A 25,419-nucleotide genomic window follows, 5' to 3' on the forward strand; every position below is an offset into this window, starting at 1 on the left:
GCATCGTCTCTAGTGCATGAATGAGCCAAACGTTTCAAAAAGTGTGCATGAAACTAAACACCAGTTTGGCATATATTTGTCAAAGTAGTAATTGCCCTGGAGTTGGAAGCCCAGCAGTGGAAAGGTGTCAGGTGAACAGGAGGAAGCAACTTGCCTTTGCCATTAAGACATCTGGGCCACAGACTCGCACCAGTTCAGCAGTGCTATTGAGTGGTGCATTTTAAACTGAATGCTCCACTTGTGGCAGGAAATTGTTCACTGAGCGCTATTCCGGGTAATGTGTAGGGTGGAATTTATCCTTTTTTGATAGCACTGAATGCTCCACGTGTGGCAGGAAATTGTTCACTGAGCGCTATTCCGGGTAATGTGTTGGGTGGAATTTATCCTTTTTTGATGGCACTGAATGCGCCACGTGTGGCAGGAAATTGTTCACTGAGCGCTATTCCGGGTAATGTGTAGGGTGGAATTTATCCTTTTTTGATAGCACTGAATGCTCCACTTGTGGCAGGAAATTGTTCACTGAGCGCTATTCCGGGTAATGTGTTGGGTGGAATTTATCCTTTTTTGATGGCACTGAATGCGCCACGTGTGGCAGGAAATTGTTCACTGAGCGCTATTCCGGGTAATGTGTAGGGTGGAATTTATCCTTTTTTGATAGCACTGAATGCTCCACTTGTGGCAGGAAATTGTTCACTGAGTGCTATTCCGGGTAATGTGTAGGGTGGAATTTATCCTTTTTTGATAGCACTGAATGCTCCACTTGTGGCAGGAAATTGTTCACTGAGCGCTATTCCGGGTAATGTGTTGGGTGGAATTTATCCTTTTTTGATAGCACTGCCAGCGATGACACCATTGTGACCTGGAAGGGCCTGGAGGGAAAGGGGCTGGCTGTCCATCCTGACTTAACCTCCACTTCCAGTTTCTGCCTCACCATCCCGGTGAACTGAAATGCTGAAGCAGAATTTCTTGCAGGCAGAAATACTCCGGGGGCCTTGGTTATGGAATCCTGAACCCCACTGTGAAACTTTCTTGTATCCTGAATGTCTTGTGGCTTTTAGGAGGTACTTTGCCAACCAGGGTGCCATGACCTCCACCTGCAACAGTGTCAGGGCCTTGCCCCATGCTGCCTGGTCACTTTCCTGAGAGGGGACTTGTCTCCTCTCTTCTTATACATTTGAAAGCGGGCAGTTGGCTGCGCACCTGGAGCAGATGTGCTTACATTTATGTTTGGGGAATGTGCAAGTGGAGTTGTGGTAGCGCCTGCTTGCACGGTTTGTGCTGTTTTTATGGTGTGTGATGGTGTGTGATGCCACTTGTACTATCTGCCCCACCAGAGGACCGAAAGGATGCACTTGGCTGACCACCCTCCTGTGGCTGCTCTTTAGTTTCTTTAAGCCAGAGCTCGATGTATTGCTTTCCCCATGACATGTGCTTGCAATCCTTCATTTTCTCCCGGAATTTCTCATCGTAATTTAGTCATGATCAAGGACTCTAGTCTTTATATGTACCCAGTATGATATCTGTATATGAGTAAGCCACTTTACATCAGGTGCTCTCCCACCGCACTGGAACAACTAATTATATTTTGGGAATCTTTTAATTTTCCATCAATAAGCAGGGCTGAATTAGCCATTAATTGTGGGTGACATCATCCAGTGGCACCAGTAGAGCTTTTGATCTATTGAGCACATGTGGGAATTTCTGATCAGGTGTTTCCTCGTGAGCCCCCTTAGTCTTTTTTTTTTTGTCCAAGCACCAACAGGGATGTGAACCTCTGTCTCTCTGCAGGGATGGTTGATGCCTGGAAAAAATGTATGTATTCCTTAATTTATATAGTGTTTTTCCATAAATATGCTGAAGGCTGCATACAGTACAAAATATAATTAAAAATAAGACTAATAAAACAGTACAGCTAAATAAATCAGGCAACACAGTAAATCAATGCGTGGGACAGGCACAGAGCACAGTAGTATACGACTAGTTGAGGTAACAGGTGGAAGAACTTGGATTATCGTTGTTCACCAGTTAATTTTGCAATGTTTAACCCGCTAATTGTTTTTAAAATACGAAAACGTTTAATGGTTTACTGTTACTGTTTAATGTTCCTTGTAAAAAGCCCCGGTCGGAGCTCCCAGACCAGGGCAACTTATTGTTGCATGTAAACCGGATTGATTTGTATTGTATACAGGAATTCCGGTATATAAAAATTAAAAATAAAATAAATAAAATAAAGATATGAAAGAGGAACAAACAGTTGTGAAGGATAGTGGTGGGAGAAGGTTTGAGTTATTGGGTGGAGGCATAGGGAAGGGAGCTGGTGTTTGGTTAAGGCAGTAGGACTGTGTGTGCTCATTGAGTGTGTGTCTCAATTTGTGCAGACTGGGTGGGCCAGTTTGTCATTTATCTGCTGTCATTTATTATGTTCCATCACACTTACAGTTCATTTTCAGCTCTTGAAAATGTTATTTTGAGTGTATCAAGTTCTGCTATTTTGATCATGTCCTTGAAATATGCAAAAATATGCCTTCCTACGTAATGTGTTGTAATTTTAAATTTAGGCTTGAATGTGATTTTAATGTACAGTTTTAACTTAATTTTTAGTGGGCAGAAATGGATCTGGAAAAAGTAACTTTTTCTATGGTAAGTGTTTCCTCTTTTGGAGAATATTGTCTTTTGTTAATTGAGATGATTATTCGGAAGTGTAAATGTTAAGTCTAAATTTAACTTAAGTATACGTTTATAGAATATTACCTCAAGAAAAACTTGAACTTATGATCATTAACATGATACTTCTACTTGGACCACAAAAAGGCAAGGGGGATCCAATATGATAAACCAAGAACTGGGTAATTAAAAGAGAAAATATGTAAAACTATACATATGAATAGTATACAGCAGTGAAAGAACTTACTGATTTAAGGCTCAGCTCTAACTATTTTGGCAGCTAATACTTGGCTTTATTAATTAGAATAGAGAGAAGCGATACTAGTCAATTTCGCCTTTTGTAGTGTAACTAAAATCCTAGTACATGACTGAGTGTAGGAAGGGTACGAATTTTAAATCTGTCCTCTGGTTTGTATATGTGTGTCTTTTTTTTTTTTTTTTTTTTGTTACCTTCAAGCTTGTTACTAGTAGATCTGGGAAAATGGTCTGTTTTCTTGTGTTCTAATAATCTATCATATATTTTTTTATAAAGAAGAGATGTATTTGTCCGTTATTAAATACCATTATGCTTACATTTTAACTTGCTTTAAAAATGGTAATATAAGGAATATAACATAGCATTCATTTTTTAAAATTTTCCAGGCGTCGCTGAACAAAATGTGTACTTCTTTATTAACTTAATAAACATGCAGGCACAAGTTTAAGAACCATTTACATTTTACCATTTTATGTCTCCTTTTAAACTTACTGTTTTGATACATTTTAGGCATTGATGGGAGGGTAATATCCAAACTCTGGAATATAAACAAAGGATCAGGTTCTTTATAGAGATTCATGGCATAATTATTATTTTTAAAAATCAACTTCTTTTCTGTGTAAAGTCCACCTAGCACAGAGAAAAACATTTATTTATTTATTTATTTATTCTTTTCAGAGGGGGGGGGGACCTTGGCATTTTCTTCCTGCTCCTTTGGGGTTCTCTCTCAGTCAAAACCAGGGTTTTCCTAGTGTGTAGCCAGATGGACTCGGGACCAGTGGGTTATGTGCACCTCTGCTAGCAGATGGGAGACTGAGTCAGATTTCAAAGCTGACGTCACCCTAGATATACCCCTGCACTGACCTCACTTCCTAAGTATCTCTCCGTCTCCTAGCAGATGTGGACACTATCCCACACACTAACACAGTGTTAGGAAAATTACAGCAAGAAGACAACATTTTCTTTAAGAAGATCTGCTCTCCTGCGGTGATACCTAAGGGTCCTTCCCCCACTTGAGAATTCCTGAGGTAATCTTAGATATCCCTCAGAGGTGTGCCTTGGTCCGGTAGCTGGTTCCCAGTGTGGACTTAGCCCCCAGAGTGGCTGAAAGGCAGCGGGTGCATAGCCGAGAGCAGTGGTGAAGGTAAAACCCTCTCCCTCCGCAGCTGGAGACTGTCCGACACACGAGCGGTAAGTGCCGAGACCAGGTAAGAAGAAAACTTTAATTTCATGTCTCTGGTCTCCAGAGCTTGGATCGCTGTACCGATTCTCCTCCCGGCGAGTTTAAAAGGGAGCAGCGATCCGGTTGAGCAGCCTTGGTTTGGCTAGGCCCCGATCCGGTGCAAGGGTCCACATGCGTGGAGACCCTTGGGGGCGTCGGAGCAATCTTCCCTTCTCGTCTGGCGGTACATGCAGGGCAAGCCGGACGGCCGATGCGCATCCTATACAGACGCGCGCACAACTGGGCCTCGCGGACAACTGAGCGCACTCCTTGCTCATAACTACGGCCACGCACAAATACACGCGTGCATTGAAGCTCATTACTTGTGCGCCTAGACATAGTCAATGGCACCGGCGTCCAAGAAGGCCAGAAGGCACTCTTTGCACAGCCTGCCACATAAGAACCGCGCATCCTGGAGTCCTGCTAAGTCAGCATTGTGAAGAAGCCCAGGGGGGACCAAAGCCTGGTCCTTCACTGTCTGAGGACGGGTCCGGAACTACTACATACGATAGCTCCCCGGACCTATGCAACTCCTAGATGACTTCGCCACAGGAGGACACCTCAGGGGCCCCTACTCCGACTCCCCCTGGGATTAACATGGATCCAGGGACCTTCTCCTGGTTAGAATTTTTTTTCTAAGGGCTGCAAGCCTTCGTACAGGCACAATCAGCCCCAGCTGCAACACAGGCTGAACCCCTGCCGGAAGCTCAAAATCCTCCTGGCCTTACTTGAATGCCTCACCTAACTAAGATTCTCTCTGACAGGGACCCGGACACCTCAGATGATGATGACAGCTCCCTGGAAGAAGGAGAAATTCCTCCAGGCCTGGAACCATACCGAACCATGCTTCGTTCCTTCCACAAGGATGAATTACTAGCCCTTGTTTCCCAGACTCTGAAGACTCTATATATTCCAGGCATGGATCCTATGGTGGAACCAAAGAAGAACCCCATCTTAGTGTCCCTTCGTAAAGCCTCATGCTACTTCCCGATGATGGAAGCCATCCAAGAACTGATTGACCTGGAGTGGGATGCCCTGGAGGCCAGCTTTAAAGGAGGTCGGGCCTTGGAAGCCTTATACCCTTTGGAACCAGTGGCCTGCGCTTTCCAAAAGTGGACGCCATGGTCTGTGCTTCTCAAAGCGAACAACCATTCCCGTTGAGGGAGGGACTGCATTGAAGGATACTCGGGATAGACGATTGGAATCCTTTCGACACAACAGCAATGACACTGCAGATTGCTTCCTGCTGCGCACTGGTGGTACATTCCTGCTTGCTAATCTCGAGATGATGGAACCTGCAGCAGCCTTCCTGATGGACGCAAGCTCAGACCTAGTGCGTACCTCAGCCAGAGGAGTAGCCTCGGTAGTGGCAGCCAGAAGACAGTTATAGCTGCGGAATTGGTCTGCTGATGCGACCTCTAAAGCGAATCTCACAAGAATGCCCTTTAAAGGATCTCTCTTATTCAGAAGCAAATTGGAAAAGTTAGCCAGCAAGTGGGGCGAATCCCCAGTGCCTCGGCTACCGGAAGACAGGGGTAAAAGATTCCAGTGCCCCTCGCCCAGAAGAACCAGGGGCAGAGGCTTGCAATGCTTTAGACCCTACAGGAACTCACAGTTCCATGCACCTTGTCCTTCCGGAAGGTCCCAGCCCTTTTGGAACCAACAGACCAAGAGAGGAACAGGCCCGGGGACAGGCTCCAGCCGTGCCCCCCAATGAGAAGGGGGCCGACCCATCCACGGGAAGAGGAAATAGGGGGTCGACTTTCCCTCTTCTACCAAAGATGGGTCGAGATCACGTCGGACAAATGGGTGCTAAACATTCGAGAAGGTTACTCTCTGGAGTTCTGCAGCATCCCTCGGGACAAATTTATGATGTCACCCTGCCACTCCCATACTAAGAGACTGGCAGTGGACAAGATTACTCAGTCTGAAGGCAATAACCCTGGTTCCTACGCCCCAACAAAATACGGGGCGCTATTCCATCTATTTTATCATTCCCAATGTGATGTAGTGCAGCGCTGCCAGGGGCAGGAACAGACAAGATACCATAAGGCGGCAGGTAATACTAGAGCCAGACAGCAGGGGGCACAGGTGAAGATGAAAAAAACTACAAATCCCAGGTTCCTAGAACCACCACCTGACCTGTGGGGAGAGCCTGGAGGCGAGCAGGTGGTAGACTTAGAGACTAATGAGTCAGACACAGGTGAACCTAAGGAGCTAGAGGAAGAGGGCGTGCCTACATGGTGGCAATGGCCAGAAAAAGCCAGGGCCAGGAGGGGGGAGGAGATGGAGGTAGGATCCGGGGGAGAGGAATCCTCCAGCTCGCACATGGAAACAGAGTAGCCTGAAAGGGGAAAGGTATAACTTATACTTTAGGGGAAGTTGGGGGCGAAGGGCTCTAAGGAGCAGGGTGTGTTTGCTGTTCGAATAGAGACGTTTTGGGACTTGGGAGGTACCTCTGCTATAGCACAGGTTGTAAGGGAGCCTGAGGGCTTGGGCAGGGGCAGGGTCATTTGTGCGGGCCTTGAGCTACCGAGGACTGGCAGAGCTGGATGGGGGAGGTGGCAGAGCGAATGTAATATACCCATCTATTGCTTTATAAACTGCTTTGAAGGAACTATCTTTCTCTGTGTTATCTTTGGGGATTGGGGGCTGTTTTACCCCCAACTCCGTATGAGGAGAACCTAGAAGCCCAGCTAAGCCAGGGCCTGCTGGGACCCGAACCCAGGGAGTTACATGCGGCTGGCGGACTCCAGGGATATCTGGGACTCGCAGAAGGCCTGAACCAGACGCAGAAGCACGGCACCCAGGGCAGCAGTGGCGGTGAGCCTTCACACCAAGTAGGAAGCATCATTCCGGCCCATCTTGGACCTCAAAAACGTCAACAGTCATCTGCGGATACTATACTTCCGCACGGAGACCTTTCGCTCCATAATAATGGCAGTACAACCAGGGAGTTCCTGACCTCCCTGGACCTCTCCAAAGCCTACCTTCACATTCCAGTCCATCAAGAGCACCAGCGTTTTCTATGCTTTGCGATACTGGGTCACCATTACCAGTTCCAAGTGCTACGCTTTGGCCTAGCAACCGCCCCAGAACATTCTCCAAAATTATGGTGGTCGTGGGGGCAACACTAAGGAAGGAAGAGATCTTGGTACATCCTTACCTGGACGACTGACTGATCAGGGCAAAGTCTTCGGAAGAGAGCCATTAGGTGACCAGCAGAGTCAAGAACCTACTGCAGGAGCTCGGTTGGGTCGTGAACACAGGCAAGAGCAATCTGCAGCCCTTCCAGTCTCTGGAGTACCTAGGGGTCCGTTTCGACACCAAACAGAACAAAGTCTTCCTTCCTCCCCTGAGGAGAAGGAAGCTGATGGAACAATTATGACGATTGATGACTAATGTTCGTCCCAGTCCTAGGCCTCATGGCATCAACCTTGGAAGTCGTTCCATGGGCAAGGGTCCACATGCGACCACTCCAGCGATCCTTGCTCTCACGCTGGAACCCACTGTCCCAGGGCTACTCAATTCGCCTCTAACTACCAGCAGAGGTACGTTCTCAGCTTCAGTGGTGGCTACAGGAAGACCACCTAAGCAAAGAAGTAAACCTATTCCCACCGAACTGGATCTTGCTCACCACGGATGTGAGCCTGCGAGGGTGGGGAGCCCACTGTCAGGAACTGATGACCCAGGGACAATGGAGCAAGGAAGGAACATAAACCGCCTGGAAGCTCGAGCAGTCAGACTAGCTTGCCTGCGATTCAGCCACAGACTCAGAGGCAAAGCAATTCGAGTAATGTTGGACAACGTCACAATGGTGGCCTACATCAACCGCCAGGGAGGAACCAGGAGCCAGCAGGTGTCTCTGGAGATAGATCCTCTCATGGCATGGGCGGTGATAAACCTACAAGGGATCTCAGCCTCCCACATCGCAGGAAAAGACAACGTCTCAGCAGATTTCCTCGGCAGAGAGAGCCTGGACCCGGGGGAATGGATGCTATTGACTACAGCCTTCCAATTGATAGTGAAGTGCTGGGGCCTACCAGCCATGGATCTACTGGCCACCTATCTCAGGTTCTTCAAAAACTGGAAGAAGGATCCATTTGAAGAAACTAGGATAAAACATAAGCATTGTCAAGCTAAGTGTAAAACATTGATAAGACAGGCGAAGAGAGAATTTGAAATGAAATTGGCCATAGAGGCAAAAACTCATAATAAAAACTTTTTAAAATATATCCAAAGCAAGAAACCTATGAGGGAGTCGGTTGGACCATTAGATGACAGAGGGGTTAAAGGGGCTCTTAGGGACGATAAGGCCATTGCAGAAAGACTAAATGAATTCTTTGCCTCGGTGTTTACAAATGAGGATGTTGGGGAGATACCAGTTCCGGAGATGGTTTTCAGGGGTGATGAGTCAGATGAACTGAATGAAATGACTGTGAACCTGGAAGATGTAGTAGGCCAGATTGACAAACTAAAGAGTAGCAAATCACCTGAACCGGATGGTATGCATCCTAGGGTTCTGAAGGAACTCAAAAATGAAATTTCTGATCTATTAGTTAAAATTTGTAACCTATCATTAAAATCATCCATTGTACCTGAAGACTGGAGGGTGGCCAATGCAACCCCAATATTTAAAAAAGGCTCCAGGGGCGATCCAGGTAACTATAGACCAGTGAGCCTGACTTCAGTGCCAGGAAAAATAGTGGAAACTATTCTCAAGAACAAAATTGTAAAGCATATAGAAAGACATGATTTAATGGAACATAGTCAACATGGATTTACCCAAGGGAAGTCTTGCCTAACAAATCTGCTTCATTTTTTTGAAGGGGTTAATAAACATGTGGATAAAGGTGAACCGGTAGATGTAGTGTATTTGGATTTTCAGAAGGCGTTTGACAAAGTCCCTCATGAGAGGCTTCTACGAAAACTAAAAAGTCATGGGATAGGAGGCGATGTCCTTTCGTGGATTACAAGCTGGTTAAAAGACAGGAAACAGAGAGTAGGATTAAATGGTCAATTTTCTCAGTGGAAAAGGGTAAACAGTGGAGTGCCTCAGGGATCTGTACTTGGACCGGTGCTTTTCAATATATATATAAATGATCTGGAAAGGAATACGACGAGTGAGGTTATCAAATTTGCAGATGATACAAAATTATTCAGAGTAGTTAAATCACAAGCAGACTGTGATACATTGCAGGAGGACCTTGCAAGACTTGAAGATTGGGCATCCAAATGGCAGATGAAATTTAATGTGGACAAGTGCAAGGTGTTGCATATAGGGAAAAATAACCGTTGCTGTAGTTACACGATGTTAGGTTCCATATTAGGAGCTACCACCCAGGAAAAAGATCTAGGCATCATAGTGGATAATACTTTAAAATCGTCAGCTCAGTGTGCTGCAGCAGTCAAAAAAGCAAATAGAATGTTAGGAATTATTAGGATGGTTAATAGAACGGAAAATGTCATAATGCCTCTATATCGCTCCATGGTGAGACCACACCTTGAATACTGTGTACAGTTCTGGTCGCCGCATCTCAAAAAAGATATAGTTACGATGGAGAAGGTACAGAGAAGGGCAACCAAAATGATAAAGGGGATGGATCAGCTTCCCTATGAGGAAAGGCTGAAGAGATTAGGGCTGTTCAGCTTGGAGAAGAGACGGCTGAGGGGGGATATGATAGAGGTCTTTAAGATCATGAGAGGTCTTGAACGAGTAGATGTGACTCTGTTATTTTCACTTTCGAATAATAGGAGGACTAGGGGGCATTCCATGAAGTTAGCAAGTAGCACATTTAAGACTAATCGGAGAAACTTCTTTTTCACTCAATGCACAATAAAGCTCTGGAATTTGTTGCCAGAGGATGTGGTTAGTGCAGTTAGTGTAGCTGGGTTCAAAAAAGGTTTGGATAAGTTCTTGGAGGAGAAGTCCATTAATGGCTATTAATCAATTTTACTTAGGGAATAGCCACTGCTATTAATTGCATCAGTAGCATGGGATCTTCTTAGTGTTTGGGTAATTGCCAGGTTCTTGTGGTCTGGTTTTGGCCTCTGTTGGAAACAGGATGCTGGGCTTGATGGACCCTTGGTCTGACCCAGCATGGCAATTTCTTATGTTCTTATGTTCAGCTGAGATTGATAGTGAAGCGCTGGGGCCTACCAGCCATGGATCTACTGGCCACCTATCTCAGGTTCTTCAGCTGCAGAGGAGAGCCACACTCCCGAGGGATGGTCGCCCTTGTCCAGACCTGGCCAGAGGAAGTCTTACTGTACACCTCCCCCCCCCCCCCCCCCCCCCCCAATGGCCTCTACTGGGCAAGATCATCCGCAAGAGAGAACACCACAGGGGACTAGTTATACTAGTGGCCCCGGATTGGCCAAGACACCCATGGTACGCAGACATGCAAAGACTCCTTGCTTGGAGCCCTTTGTGCCTTCCTCCACACAGGGACCTTTTCCAGCAGGGCCCAATTCTTCATGAAGATCCATCTCGATTCTCTCTTACAGTCTGGCCCTTGAGAGGATTTGCCTGAAGAAGCGTGGTTACTCAGAGCCCGTGATTGACACCCTGCTCCGAGCGCGCAAGTTCTCCATATCCCTGACATACATACAGATCTGGAGAATATTTGACGCCTGGTGCAAGGACCGCGGGACTATACGGACAGCCAAAATCCCCATGATTCTGGAGTTCCTACAGGAAGAAGCGTTGTCTCTCAACTCACTCAAGGTCCAAGTAGCTGCCCTCTCCTGCTTCAGAGCCGAAATGAACGGTATCCGTCTATCAGCCCATCTGGATTTGACCCGTTTCCTAAAAGGAGTTAAGCAACTTCGGCCACCCCTAAAGTGGCCGGTGCCCCTATGGAACCTCATTCTGGTATTAGACCTCCTAGCAGGGGCTTCTTTTAGACCAACACGCAGTCTGTCACTATGCCTCTTAACATTGAAGGTGGTATTCCTAGAGGCAATATGTTCAGATCATCGTATCTCTGAACTACAGGCACTATCCTGCCGGGAACCGTTCCTTAGGTTCACTCCTGGAACCATACAGCTGCGCACTGTTCCCTTCTTCCTACCGAAAGTGGTTTTCAGAGTTTCATCTGAACTAAGCCATCTCCCTACCATCTCCTGATGAACATAAGGATTCTGAAGACTCACGCCTTCTTTGCCACCTAAATGTCGGCAGACTCCTGGTGCGATACCTGGAAAGATCGGAACCAGTGCGCAAAACGGATTGCTTGTTCGTCTTTCACAGCGGGAAGAAACAAGGAGAAGTGGCCTCACGGGCAACCATAGCCCGCTGGATCAAGGAAGTAATCAAGGCAGTCTACATAGAGGCAGGAAAGCCTTTACCACTACAGGTCAAGGCTCATTCTACTAGGGCCTAAGCAGTATCTTGGGCAGAAACCAAGATGCTGTCGGGTGGCGACGTGGTCCTCCCTACACACCTTCTCCAGGTTCTATCGCCTGGATGTTCAGGCCCGAGAAGACGCAGCCTTCACAAGGGCAGTACTAAGTGGGCCATGGGCAGCCTCCCGCCCTTTCCGGGAGTAGCGTTTGTACACCCCACTGGTCCTGAGTCCATCTGGCTACACGCTAGGAAATGGAGAAATTACTTACCTGATAATTTCATTTTCCTTAGTGTAGACAGATGGACTCAGCATCCCACCCACGGCTGTCCCCAGAGAAGGAGGATCTCGGAAAGCGAACCTCGAGACTAAACAAATACGGGTAAACTGTTGCCTACCCTTAGTTCAAGACACCCACAGCTAGTCTGGTGTCGGCGTTGACTTAGTTGAGTGCACTGGCGGTCTCCAGTTTTTTAAATCAGTTTAATCAAGTTTAAGAAGTTTAACCAAGTTGTTTATGCAAAATATATATTCACAATGGCTTTTCGAGGAGGATACTGAGGAAGTGAGGTCAGTGCATGGGTATATCTAGGGTGACGTCAGCTTTGAAATTTGACTCCGTTTCCCATCTGCTAGTAGAGGAGCACATAACACACTGGTCCTGAGTCCATCTGTCTACACTAAGGAAAACGAAATTACCAGGTGAGTAATTTCTCCATTGAATCTGGTGCCACAAGCCACCTTCATTTGCACCTTCCTGGGGGTTTTTTCCCTTATTTTATATCCCCTCCCAGTTAACCTAACCCTACAGTCATGGGCCATAAATCTTGCCAGTAGATATCATTGTTGTACGACGACTGGAACGCCTTCCCCAAAGGGGCTGGGAATGCTACTTCTGTAGTATCCCCATGCCTGATTGACTTAGGGAATGTTAAAACTAACCCAGGAATCAAATCTAGGTCCTCTGCATGGCAAAGCCACTGAAAATGGCCTTCGCAGCATCCTAAAATTTATTGAGCATAACTGCTGTAGTGTTGTGTGATTTGCCTTTATGTATACTACCAGTTTTGACACAATAAGAGAGATTGATGGCAACTGATTTCATCCAGTTTGAATATACAAAATACTTCTAGTAACCCAGTATTGAAAGTCAAAATTGTTGTTAATGAGTTGGCATAGGATATTTGATTTACTAATTGTGATTTGAAAACTAAAAATAGAAGATTTGCTAACTAAACTGTTGTGTTCTTTCAATATTGTATTTTCCTTTTCATTCCAGCAATTCAGTTTGTTCTCAGTGATGAGTTTAGTCATCTTCGCCCAGAGCAGAGATTGGCTTTACTGCACGTGAGTGACAATGTATATTGTGCTGTACTACTTACCACACCATATTTTCAGGATGTGCCAACTGTGGTGTGTTCTGGAAAGTAGGCTCTTTTAGGACGCTGTAAAACTTTTTGTTAAATCTGTTTGTTCTCTAAAGTGGTATTGGAATCTTTTATTGAAAATGTTATGCTTTTAAAACAGCTACTGCATAATGCAAACAAATTTTACTATATTTGTCTGTTGCATATTTTATGTAACATTGTGTGATGCAGAGAGAGTGATTGATTAATTTGTCAGGGAGCAAAATTAAAGCTCCTTTTGAATTCATTTATCCTTTTATTGGTGGTGATTTTTCTTTTTTGCTTTTAATAGAACTGTAAAAAGATAAGATTTTAATTTTAAAATTTATAGACCACTTTTTGGGGAATTTTTCACCCATATAAAAGCATATACAACCATACAAAAACAAAAGCAATATATAATCACAATAAATAAGTATATAACATCATAAAATCCACATATGAAAGACAATCAATAATTAATGTTGACAATTGCTATCAAGATAGGATTGGAACATAAAAAACTGTAACAAAAAATGGTACAACCCTATAAAAAAAAAGTGAAGTATAAATAAGGATCTTTGTTTTCAGTTTTTATTTTATTTTTTCTGGTAATTTCAATAATATAATGAGGATTTCCTAGCGTGTAGCCAAATGGACTCAAGACCAATGGGTTATATGCTCTCCTGCTAGCAAATGGAAATGGAGTCGGGTTTCATAGCTGACATCACTTTAGATACACTCCTGTAGTGACCTCAGCCATTCATTATCTCTCGCTGTTTCTTTAGAGGAAGAAATTCTACCTTTAAATTGGAGAAATATTGAACCCCACTCTCCTGCAGTGGTACCTAAAGGTCCCTTCCCCAGTTGAGAATTCCTGAGGTGATTTCTTAGATCCCTCAGAGGTGTGCCTTGGTCTGGTAGCCAGTTTCTGACGTGGACTTCCTTGCTGAAGCAGCTGAAATGCAGTGGGTGCAGGAAGCCGAGCGCGGCAGTGATTGCTAAAGCTCTCTTTCCCCCGCAGCATAAACTTCCCATAGCATTCTTTTATATTTGAAATTTTATTAAGTTTATCAGTTGTTCCAATACAGAAAAAGTAGGCAAGCAAACTACAACTTATTGAAAAGATATGAGTCATAGATCAAAATGTTCTTGTAAATATACCTCAAGTGAGCATAACTAAAGATAAAGTATTAATAGCTCTCTATAACTGTTTATGAAGAAAATCACCCGGTTAGACTTCAGTGAAAAACCATAGAAATACTTAGCAGAATAAAAGATCACCATATGTAGATACAATAGAAAAAATCAGAGGGTCTATCCCAGCTCTAGGAACTGACCAGTCTTGCAGCCCCTAGCATTGAGGAATTCAGTAAAGGGGTCTCCACACTGCCTTAAGAGGTTTCATGATTGTGGCATATAGCAGTTAAGGATGCCAAGCAATAGTGGGTATGTAATCTGTCTATCACTTGCTGAAAAGGTGGCATACTGGCTTGTTTCCAACACTGGGCTGTCACACATCGAGTCGCAATATAAACCTGCACATAAAAACGCTGCTGACGTTTATTTAAGTGTGGAGTTGGCAAATTCAGTAAAGCACACCGAACTTCCAAGGGTTTGCTTATTCCTAATAGGCTTGACAGTCATACTGTAACTTGTGTCCCGAAAGGGACTACTTTAATACATGGAAAAAAATGCCAGAAGATCCACATTGCCTCCAACATTTAGTTGGGTACAGCCAATGTAACTTACCTGGAGTAATATACCAACGGTATAATAACTTATAACAATTCTTCTGTAACTGGGATGAAATAGAGCACTTACTCGTTCCAACAAAAACAAGATCCCAATCTGCTTGGCCAAGTGGTGCCCCCTAGAACCAGATCCCATTTCGTAATATGTGAAAAGGGTTCTGCTACAGGCCCATTCAGGAGCATATATATTTTGGAAACTATACCCCTAATAGTGTTTGCTTGGTTACAAAAATTTTCAAACAACGATTTGCCCTCCCTTAAAGTATGTAACCTCCCTTGAGAATCAATAAAATGTTTAACATGTGCATATGCCAAGATATCAACTGGGCTAAGATGAAAAGCCTTCACTAGAGCCTCAAATGTAAGTAATCTGCCTTGCCCTAAAAGATGACCCATGATAGTGATCCCTGCCGCTGCCCAAAATTTAAAAGAGCTAGATTGGAAACTAGAAGGGAAGTATAGTTTGTGAAAAAGGTAAGTGTGATGAAAATAAGCGCAACCACCAACTAGTGTGGGCTTCCATTGCCTCCAGACTCGCAGAGTAGTGCTCAGGGCTAAAGGTAAACACTGTAATGGGCGACTGGAAGACTGAGGCTGCCAAGGCAAGGCACCGATCGGCATCTGTTCAATAAAAACCCACTGTTTTACCGATTTAGTATTATAGAGGTTAAGTGCTCTAAGCTGAGAAGCATCATAATACTAGTGTAGGTTTGGTACTCCAAAACTTCCCCATGCTTTTGGCTGGAATAGGACTGTGTGAGCTATTCGTGAAGAACGCCTATGCCAAATAAAATCAAAGATTTTTTTTCTGCCTAAGACGTAATAGTGCTGAAGAGAGAAAGATGGGCAGTGTAGAAAATTAAATACAATAAGCGGGGCAAAACATTCATTTTCACAATAGCAATACAACCAAGCCAAGCAAAGCTAACCCTCTGCCACCTCTCTAAGTCCCTATCAATGGCTTTTAGTAGAGGTTCATAATTGATACAGAACAGCTTGGAAATTTGAGTTCCTATGTGCACTCCCAAATATTTGAAAGAATCCTTGATCCATAGGAAAGGGAACTGTTGCTTCATAACTCATACCACAGGTTCTGATAAATTAATATTCAAAAGCTCCGATTTATCAAGGTTAATCTTAAATCCGGAGACCCTGCTAAACTGTTCTAACTCACCCACAACTCCCTGTAACGAAAAACTAGGTTCGGACAGAGTGAACATAATGTCATCTGCAAATAATGACAAATTAAAATGAATCACCTAACTTAATCCCTAAAATCTCTGGAGCCAGTTGAACCTTGGAGGCAAAGGGTTCTAAGAACCTCATCCAATGTTTATTTATTTAACGAGTTTTATATACCGTCATTCGGAATCGTCAAAGTAACACCATCATAATATCAAAGGTGTTCCCATACCCACTGTTTATTTTTACTCTAGCTTTAGGAAATTCATATAATTTAGCTAACCACTGAAGAAAGAAGTGACCAAAGTTCATTTGCCGCAAAGCTTTAATTAAAAATGGTCAGTGGACTGTATCGAAAGCTTTTACAGCATCAATAGATAATAAAACGGAAGGAATTCTTTCTCTAGTGACCCGTCACATGAGATTCATAAACTTGCGAACATTGTCAGCTGCCGTACGTTGAGGGATAAAACCAACCTGGTTGGAGTGGGCAAGCATTGGGAGAAAATTATTCAAACAAAGGGCCAGGACTCTGGCTAATATATATATATTTTAAATGTATTATTTATTCAATTTTCATAAATTATCATGAAAACATCTTGAATTAGAAAAGGGAAATAGAGACATAATATTACAAAGACAGTCAAAAACAATAAGGAATTATCAATTTAGTTCTTCTATCCCAAAAGTCCACAATGAAGCTACTCAAGGGAAAATCTCTCAATATAAAGAAAGAGAAAACACAAGCAGTATATGAAGCAGTGATACACAGCGGGCTTATATGTTGCTAGGGCACTCAACTTTCCAGAGGAAGATCAGTTTGATCTGTTATTACCCTCAGCATGCACCAAAGGTTTATCACAAAGAAAAAAGGTCAGCTGAGATGGCGTGAAGAAGAACATAAGGAAGGCCTTTATATTTAACACAACATTTACAAAGGAATTTTAATACAAAAGAAGCTCCAATCTGGAAAGCCCTAGGCCTGAGTATCAGAAATCGTCTATTTTTTTTTTTTTTGGCATAAACCTTGACACATTTGGATATATTCTTATATTCAAGTGGTAAAAAACTTCAAAGTGATGTTGTACAATTTCAAGACCCAGTCCCGGTCCATATCAAATGTAAAGGAGACCACTATTGTAGCCGGTTGTACCAGAGCACTATCTGAGGTTTCCAATAACTGGGACACATTCAATGTAGGAGTTAAAAGATCCATTGCCTGAGATGACCCTTGATTCTTATTTCTTTTGAATGCTGGTAAATAATACAATTTAGATACAGGAAGTACTGCCATCTCAGGAAACATAGAAATGCCGGCAGAAGAAGACCAAATGGTCCATCCAGTCTGCCCAGCAAGCTTTCACACTTTTTTTTCATACTTTTGTTACTCTTGTCCCTTTAAATAACTTTTTTGATTCTATTTCCCTTCCATCCCCACCATTGTAGATAGCAGTGCTGGAGCTGCATCTGAATGAAGTATCCAGCTAATTGGTTTGGGGTAGTACCCGCTGTAATAAGCCAGCTTCTCCCATGCTTGTTTATCCAGCTTGTGAAATCAGTCTTTGTTGGTTGTTTGACTATAAATCCTCCTTTCATTCCCCCTGCCGTTGAAACAGTGGGCTGCGCTTGAAATGTATTCTAAGTGAAGTATCAGCCTTGATTTGGGGTAGTAACTGCTGTAACAAGCAAGCTACACCCATGCTTTTTGTTCTACCCAGACTATATAATTCAGTCCTTGTTGGTAGATGTCTGAATATAAAACATCTTTTCTTCATTCCCCTTGCCGTTGAACCAGAGTACTATGCTGGATATGCATTGAAAGTGAAGTATCTGGCATTTTTGGTTTGGGGTAGTAACCGCCGTAACAAGCACACTACTCCCCTGCTTTTATGTGGATGCAAGTCCTTTTTTCCACATTTCCTCTTGCTGTTGAAGCATAGAGCAATGTTGGAGTTGCATTAACCGTGTGTATGTTTCTTGAATAAGGATATTCATCTCCAGGTAGTAGCCATCAATCCCGCAAGCCACCCCCATGCCTCTTCTCTTCATTCACATCCTCTAGACTTTATTGATCCACAGTATTTATCCCACGCCCCTTTGAAATCCTTCACAGTTTTGGTCTTCACCACTTCCTCCGGAAGGGCATTCCAGGCATCCACCACCCTCTCTGTGAAGAAATACTTCCTGACATTGGTTCTGAGTCTTCCTCCCTGGAGTTTTAAATCGTGATCCCTGGTTCTGCTGATTTTTTTGCAACTGAAAAGGTTTGTCGTTGTCTTTGGATCATTAAAACCTTTCAAGTATCTGAAAGTCTGTATCATATCGCCTCTGCTCCTCCTTTCCTCCAGGGTGTACATATTTAGATTCTTCAATTTCTAAATAGACTCACTTTCAATACTTCCACAAGATATTTTTTAAACATTTCCTTTACAGATATATGAGGAAGTTTAGGAAAGTTAATGAAGCATAAGTTCTTCCCACGCAAAACATTTTCTAAGTTCTCAACCTTATTTTGCAATAATTGATTTTCCTTAATCGGTAGTTCCTGGGGTGGCTTAATATTAAGCATTTGTTTCATAACCTCCAGATCTTTAAGAAGGGATTCATTAGATTTTTCCAAAGACATAACCTTAGATTCAACGCTGTTAACTTTATCAGTTATAGGATTAAGTTGCAAAGTCATAGAGGACACCAGATTTGTGATTGCATTCCAGATAGTGTTCAGGGTTATTAACTTAGGTCTCACTGGAGTGGGGACAGAGATTTTACAAAGTGGACTTAATACCGGGGTAGAAACTGATACAACTTGATCAGAGACCTCCTTGGATGAGTCGGCTATACCCCAAACAGGGCTACCTCCAGCTTCTTTGGGGAGTCCCAACCCCACTCGATTAAGGAGACCATCAGCACTTCCAGCAAACGGCTCCCCCGAAGGGGCTTCCCGATCCCTGGTGGTCGCTGGATTGGCCGATGGAGCCCTGAATATTGGGGAGAGAGATACCGACAGGTCTAGTGGAGGAGCCAGTAACTCTATTCCATCCTCCTCCCTCAAAGACGCCTCATTCAGTTGAACCCCACGTAGGATGTGGGCGTCCATAGGACCCAAAACAGAGGGATCTGAAGTGACTGCGGGGGAAGGTCTTCTCCTTAGCCCTTCATTTATGGGCTGAATGCGGCATAATAAAGGAAGCTCAAGCTTAAACCAAGCAAAAAAAGAGGATGCAGGCACCCACATGTCTTCAGTTAGTGGCCATCTTGGATTCTCCCTCTGGCTAATATTTTCAGGTCTTAATTTATCAGCGAAATGGGCCTATAAGACCCACAAAGAGTTGGTCATGACCTGGTTTTACTATAACTGAGATTCCAGCTACATTAGAATGATCAGGGAGGGAACCTCCTTCCTGACTGAAATTAAACATACCAGTTAATAGTGATACTAAAATATGAGACAATTGCTTGTAATATCCACTGGAAAATCCATCTAACCCTGGTGATTTGCCAGACAAGCTGTTTTATAGCCTGAAAGACCTCCTGGGTAGTAATAGGGCATCTAGGTATTGCTGCTGTTCCTAAGAAAGTGAGAGCAAGGAAGTACTCTGAAGGTATTGGTCAAAATCTAAGAACATAAGAAATTGCCATGCTGGGTCAGACCAAGGGTCCATCAAGCCCAGCATCCTGTTTCCAATAGAGGCCAGACCAGGCCACAAGAACCTTGCAGTTATCCAAACATTAAGAAGATCCCATGCTACTGATGCAATTAATAGCAGTGGCTATTCCCTAAGTAAACTGGATTAATAGCCGTTAATGGACTTCTCCTCCAAGAACTTATCCAAACCTTTTTTGAACCCAGATACACTAACTGCACTAACCACATCCTCTGGCAACAAATTCCAGAGCTTTATTGTGCGTTGAGTGAAAAAGAATTTTCTCCGATTAGTCTTAAATGTGCTGCTTGCTAACTTCATGGAATGCCCCCTAGTCCTTCTATTATTCGAAAGTGTAAATAACCGAGTCACATCTACTCGTTCAAGTCCTCTCATGATCTTAAAGATCTTAAAGACCTCTATAACCCCATATATTTATTTCCAAGTTATTTCTACCTGTTCTTTGTAAGACATTTACTTGTCACTGTTATTGTTCAGAATGTAAACCGAATTGATCAGTAATTCTGTTACTGGAAAGTCGGTATAGAAAAGTTCTAAATAAATAAATATCCCCCCTCAGCCTTCTCTTCTCCATCCCCTTTATCATTTTGGTTGCCCTTCTCTGTACCTTCTCCATCGCAACTATATCTTTTTTGAAATGCGGCGACCAGTATTCAAGGTGTGGTCTCACCATGGAGCGATATAGAGGCATTATGACATTTTCTGTTTTATTAACCATTCCCTTCCTAATAATTCCTAACATTCTGTTTGCTTTTTTGACTGCTGCAGCACACTGAGCCGACGATTTTAAAGTATTATCCACTATGATGCCTAGATCTTTTTCCCGGGTGGTAGCTCCTAATATGGAACCTAACATCGTGTAACTACAGCAAGGGTTATTTTTCCCTATATGCAACACCTTGCACTTGTCCACATTAAATTTCATCTGCCATCTACATCTTTAATAGTTTACTTCTTACTATAAAGAGAGGCATAAAATTGAATAAAACATCCTCAGATCTCAGCTGAGATGATATGAATATTTCCTTGCGTATCCTTTATTTTAGTAATGGAGCTTTGAACTATTCGGTTTTTAATTGTCGAATCAATAAGCGGCCAGCTTTATTGCCGTCTTCATAATAGACCTGATATGTTTTGAGTAAATGATATGCTAAGACATACTCATCAAGCCTTTGTAATTCAGACTTAACATATAACATACTGCGACTGTTTAAGCATATGTTGGCGAGAGAGATGTTCTATCTTGGCCAGTAAAGATGACCTTTTCCTTTCCCTCGCCTGTTTACAGGTGACAGTTTAGAAATGAGAACCCCCGTGCTACTGTTTTAGATCATTCCCACAGTACGCCCTTGGACATAGAGGAATAAGAGTTTAATTGAAAGTATTCTTTTAAATGGTCTCCCAGTTCCTTCACAAATGAATCTGTAAGTAAATGTGCTTTAAGACGCCAATAGTATTGTCCACAATCAATATCAGATAGTAACATAGTAATGACGGCAGAAAAAGAATTTGTGCAGGAATTCCTTAAGGGATAACAAATACTCATATTGCTTTCGCAAGTGTGTTTTCTGGAGGAATGTTACTTGATGGAGAGCAAATTCCTGAGAAAGAAGGTGGCATTTCTTGGGGGAATTAAGACCCTTAACATTGAGCGATAGTAAGAATACCACCCCAGGAACAACTGATTAAGGAAAATCAATTATTGCAAAATAAGGTTGAGAACTTTAGAAAATGTTTTGCGTGGGAAGAACTTGTGCTTCATTAACTTTCCTAAACTTCCTCATATATCTGAGATGGCAGTACCACCTGTATCTACAATGTATTATTTATCAGCATTCAAAAGAAGTAAGAATCAAGGGTCATCTCAGGCAATGGATCTTTTAACTCCTACATTGAATGTGTCCCAGTTATTGGAAACCTCAGATAGTGCTCTGGTACAACTGGCTACAATGGTGGTCTTCTTTACATTCAAAACAGTTATCCAAGCAACCCTCATATCTAAGTTAGACTACTGTAACTCACTGTACCTTGGCCTCCCCTTCTCGACCATCAGACCCCTCCAGATACTTCAAAATGCGACAGCAAGGATAATCAGTAATGCTCGCAAATCTGACCATATCACCCCCATCCTCAGAGACCTACACTGGCTTCCCATCCCCTCCCGCATCTTGTTCAAAACCCTCACCATCATACATAAAGCTATCTACTCCCACAACTCCTCATGGCTCCACGAACCACTGCTACCAGTTCATTCTGCCCGTCCCACCAGAATGAACTCCAAATGCACCCTACAAGTCCCTACATTTAGGAAAGCTGTGTTAAATATAAAGGCCTTCCTTATGTCTTCTTCACGCCATCTCAGCTGACCTTTTTTCTTTGTGATAAACCTATGGTGCATGCTGAGGGTAATAACAGATCAAACTGATCTTCCTCTGGAAAGTTGAGTGCCCTAGCAACATATAAGCCCGCTGTGTATCACTGCTTCATATACTACTTGTGTTTTCTCTTTCTTTATATTGAGAGATTTTCCCTTGAGTAGCTTCATTGTGGACTTTTGGGATAGAAGAACTAAATTGATAATTCCTTATTGTTTTTGACTGCCTTTGTAATATTATGTCTCTATTTCCCTTTTCTAATTCAAGATGTTTTCTTGATAATTTATGAAAATTGAATAAATAATAAATTTAAAAAATATATATATTAGCAGACATGGCCATAAAATCGGTTACATAACTGCCCAAGTAGAATTGAAGACCCAGCAAGCCCAAATTTAAAAATACAAATACGGCTCTCTGAAAAAACAACAAAGAGAAACCCAAAAATGATTAATGAAAGCTCCAGTCCCCAAGGTTCCCCCCCCCCCCCCAATCAATCCGCCGATCCGCCCAACCCATATGGCGAATCTCACCACAAAAGGGGCCTGCTGAGAAGCCAAGATGTACGCTCTTACCCTCCGCCCCGTTAAATGGTGGCTTAAACTAACCATCACTGTGACCTAAATGTGAAGTGCTTAACAGTGATGAAAATATTAGCGCCAATGCAACCTGCACATAAGATAATAGGTACAGAACACGACTTTTAAACATCATGAGATGGAAAAATAAAGTGTGTTTTCAAGTGCTATGTCCTCAGCCCTGGTCAATGACCATAGAGTGCGACTCTTCAGAATGACTCTGCAATCTCCGTCCTCCTTGACCTGCTCGGCGCCATCTTAGGAAGGTGTCCATCATCAGCATGGTGGGTCCCCCCAAGGAAACAGTAAAGGTAATGGACAAGCCTGCTTGTTTAAAGATGGGCTCTGCCTCAGAGAGGAACTGAATCCTGTAGGAAGTTCTCTTGTAAGTAACTTGAAGAGCAAATGGGAAGGACCATCGATACTGTAGGCCCTCCTTGCGCAAGGCCTCAGTGACTTCCCGTAGGTCAGAACGCTTACGAAGCGGGGTCGGCGCCAGGTCATTATAGACTGTTATAGTATGGCCGTCCCAATGTCAGTCTGATTTTTTTTCCTAACCGCTTCAAAGATCCTTGATTTCTGAGCAAAGCTGTGAAGACATAATATAATATCTCTGGGTCTGTTATCTCGTTCAGGGCCCAAAGCTCTATGAGCATGCTTTATTTTAATATCTATGTCAGAGCCAGTTGAGTCATCTACAGGGCTGGGATGGCTGGTAAGTATATAGGCACAAATTGCAGCCTCCATGGCTTGGCAGTCTGCATATTTCTCCAGTCAATGGAGCCTTCATATCCGGATATTACAGTGTCTCAAACAGTTTTCCAAATCCTCTACTTTATCTGCCAGTAAAATAATATCGTGAAGCATTGATTTGTGCTGGGTGCTTAGGTTGTTAATTGCCACTCCATGATGCTCAATACGCGTGCCCAGTTCATCTACTCTGTGCCCCATCGCTGCTAGATCCTCACAGATCTCACAGGACAATCAGGATGGTAGTCCTCACATATGGGTGACATCACAGGATGGAGCCCAATCACGGAACACTTTTGTGAAAGTTTCTAGAACTTTGACTGGCACCTACTGGGCATGCCCAGCATGGCACTAAACCTGCGGCTAGCAGGGATCCCCCTTCAGTCTTCTTTTTTCCGCGCAGCAGTAGCCAAGCGGGTTAAGGAGCTCCACAGAGATTCCTGACAGGAATTTTCTTCACAGAATTACTAAAAACTTTCATATCCCTCAGGGGTCCCTCTTTCGAATTTTTGACTCCACGGTACTCCGGTAATTTTTTTTTTTTAACCTGTTTTCGGTTGATTTCTGTCAAGTTTGGCACTCGCGGCCTAGTGGCGTTGACCGCACCGCGGCTAAATTTTTCAAAGGCCATGGCGTCAGTGCCCGGACTGTACTCACACCATGTCCATAACAGATCTTCATAAAGTCTGTGTAATGTGTCTCGTCTGCGAGCATGATGTCCTGACTTGACCAAATGTGCCTTAATGACACCAAAAGATCACAAGGCCAGAATGGAGAAAATGGAACTTCTCTTCCGTTCTCAAACTCTGACGCCGTCAATTGCATCGACGTCATCTGAACCGGCACCATCCTCTTTGTGCCAGTATCGGCTACTGGCCGGTGACCGTCCGGCGTCAACGACTTCTTGGCCTTCGACTACCTCTACTCCCCCTCAGGACCGAGGGATCGTAGAGAGAAACATCGGCATCGACACCGGAAGTCTCGGACCATCGATGAAGGAAAATCATCGACCTCGCCATCGTCCGAGCCGCCATCGAAGAAACCCTGTCCAGAAAAGGCATCGACCCTTTCTATGACTGGATCACTGAGGCAACCTTCACCTGGACGGGTATCGGGAGCCATGACTCCGCCTTTAACGGTGGTCCCTCCAGCTATGCCTCTTCCTCCTTCTTCCCTTCCGGAGCCGGGGCTGCTTGCACCAGGTCTCCATGAAGAACTGGACTGGATGGTTCAGGAGGCCATTGATAAGGCGATGCACAGACTCCAAGTTCCCCGCCACCGAAATCGGTGCCGGTCGCGGAACCAACCATCAATCCCATTCCGGCAGCATTGGCACTGCTGCTCTCGAAGATGGAAGCGCTTATAGCCGCTTTTCCACCGATGGATCCTGGGTCACCGATGGCTCCGGTGCCTTCCCCACTTACCCTGTCATCGGGAGGAGAAACACCGTTCCGCATTCCTCCATTGGGAGTCCTGCCGATGCCTCAACCATCGATGCCAGTGCGCCCATCGGAGCCACCGATCCATCTATCAATGCCCTCAATGCCTGCACCGGTGCCTCCAGTACTTCCCTCAATGCCTTCAGAGCCTAGACCAGGACCTTCAGGAATACCATCGTCCCGTCCTTCTCAGGTTCCTAGAGGGGCAGGTGCTGATTCCTATGACACCTGGACTGACGATTCATCTCAAGACACCGACGATTTACCATCGCCACCTTTTTCTACTGAAAATAGGAAGCGTTCTCCTCCAGAGGACTTGTCCTTCATAAATTTTGTGAAGGAAATGTCTGAATTGGTTCCCTTCCAATTACAGACTGAGAAAGATGATAGGCACCAAATGAGGGAGCTGTTACAATTCCTGGATGCTCCCAAGGAAATAACCTCCATCCCTATTCACCAGGTTCTTTTGGATCTTCTCAAAAAGAATTGGGAACACCCTGGTTCCGCAGCCCCAGTCAACCGAAAGGCAGATACCACTTACTTGGTACAGACAGCCCCAGGGTTCCAGAAACATCAGCTGGATCACCAATCTGTGGTTGTAGACTCTGCCAAAAGAGGGCACAATGCTCAAAACCCCATTCTTCCTCCCCCCAGGTAAGGAGAAGAAATTCCTGGATGCCATTGGCCGGCATGTCTTCCAGGGTTTAATGCTCATCTCCCGGATCGCTCTTCTCTGGACTGTGTCTATCCTTTTTGAGATGCAGTCTCCAGAACTGAACACAGTACTTCAGGTAAGGCCTCAC

At 44.0% G+C, this 25,419-nt stretch overlaps 1 protein-coding gene across 2 annotated transcripts in view; it reads left to right on the forward strand.

Moving 5' to 3' along the window:
• SMC3 (structural maintenance of chromosomes 3) overlaps window positions 1-25,419 on the forward strand; it is a 248,553-nt gene that overhangs the window by 25,153 nt on the left and 197,981 nt on the right. The window contains exons 2-4 of one of the 2 annotated variants that reach the window (XM_029610356.1): window positions 1,754-1,812; window positions 2,602-2,640; window positions 12,768-12,835. In XM_029610356.1, the coding sequence (XP_029466216.1) occupies window positions 1,791-1,812; window positions 2,602-2,640; window positions 12,768-12,835 (129 nt within the window). In that variant the 5' untranslated portion in view covers window positions 1,754-1,790. The remainder of the gene's footprint in view (window positions 1-1,753; window positions 1,813-2,601; window positions 2,641-12,767; window positions 12,836-25,419) is intronic. The other variant, XM_029610355.1, reaches the window with a different exon arrangement.

This window comes from Rhinatrema bivittatum, chromosome 7 (assembly GCF_901001135.1).
Source record: "Rhinatrema bivittatum chromosome 7, aRhiBiv1.1, whole genome shotgun sequence".
Classification (NCBI taxonomy): Eukaryota; Metazoa; Chordata; class Amphibia; order Gymnophiona; family Rhinatrematidae; genus Rhinatrema; species Rhinatrema bivittatum.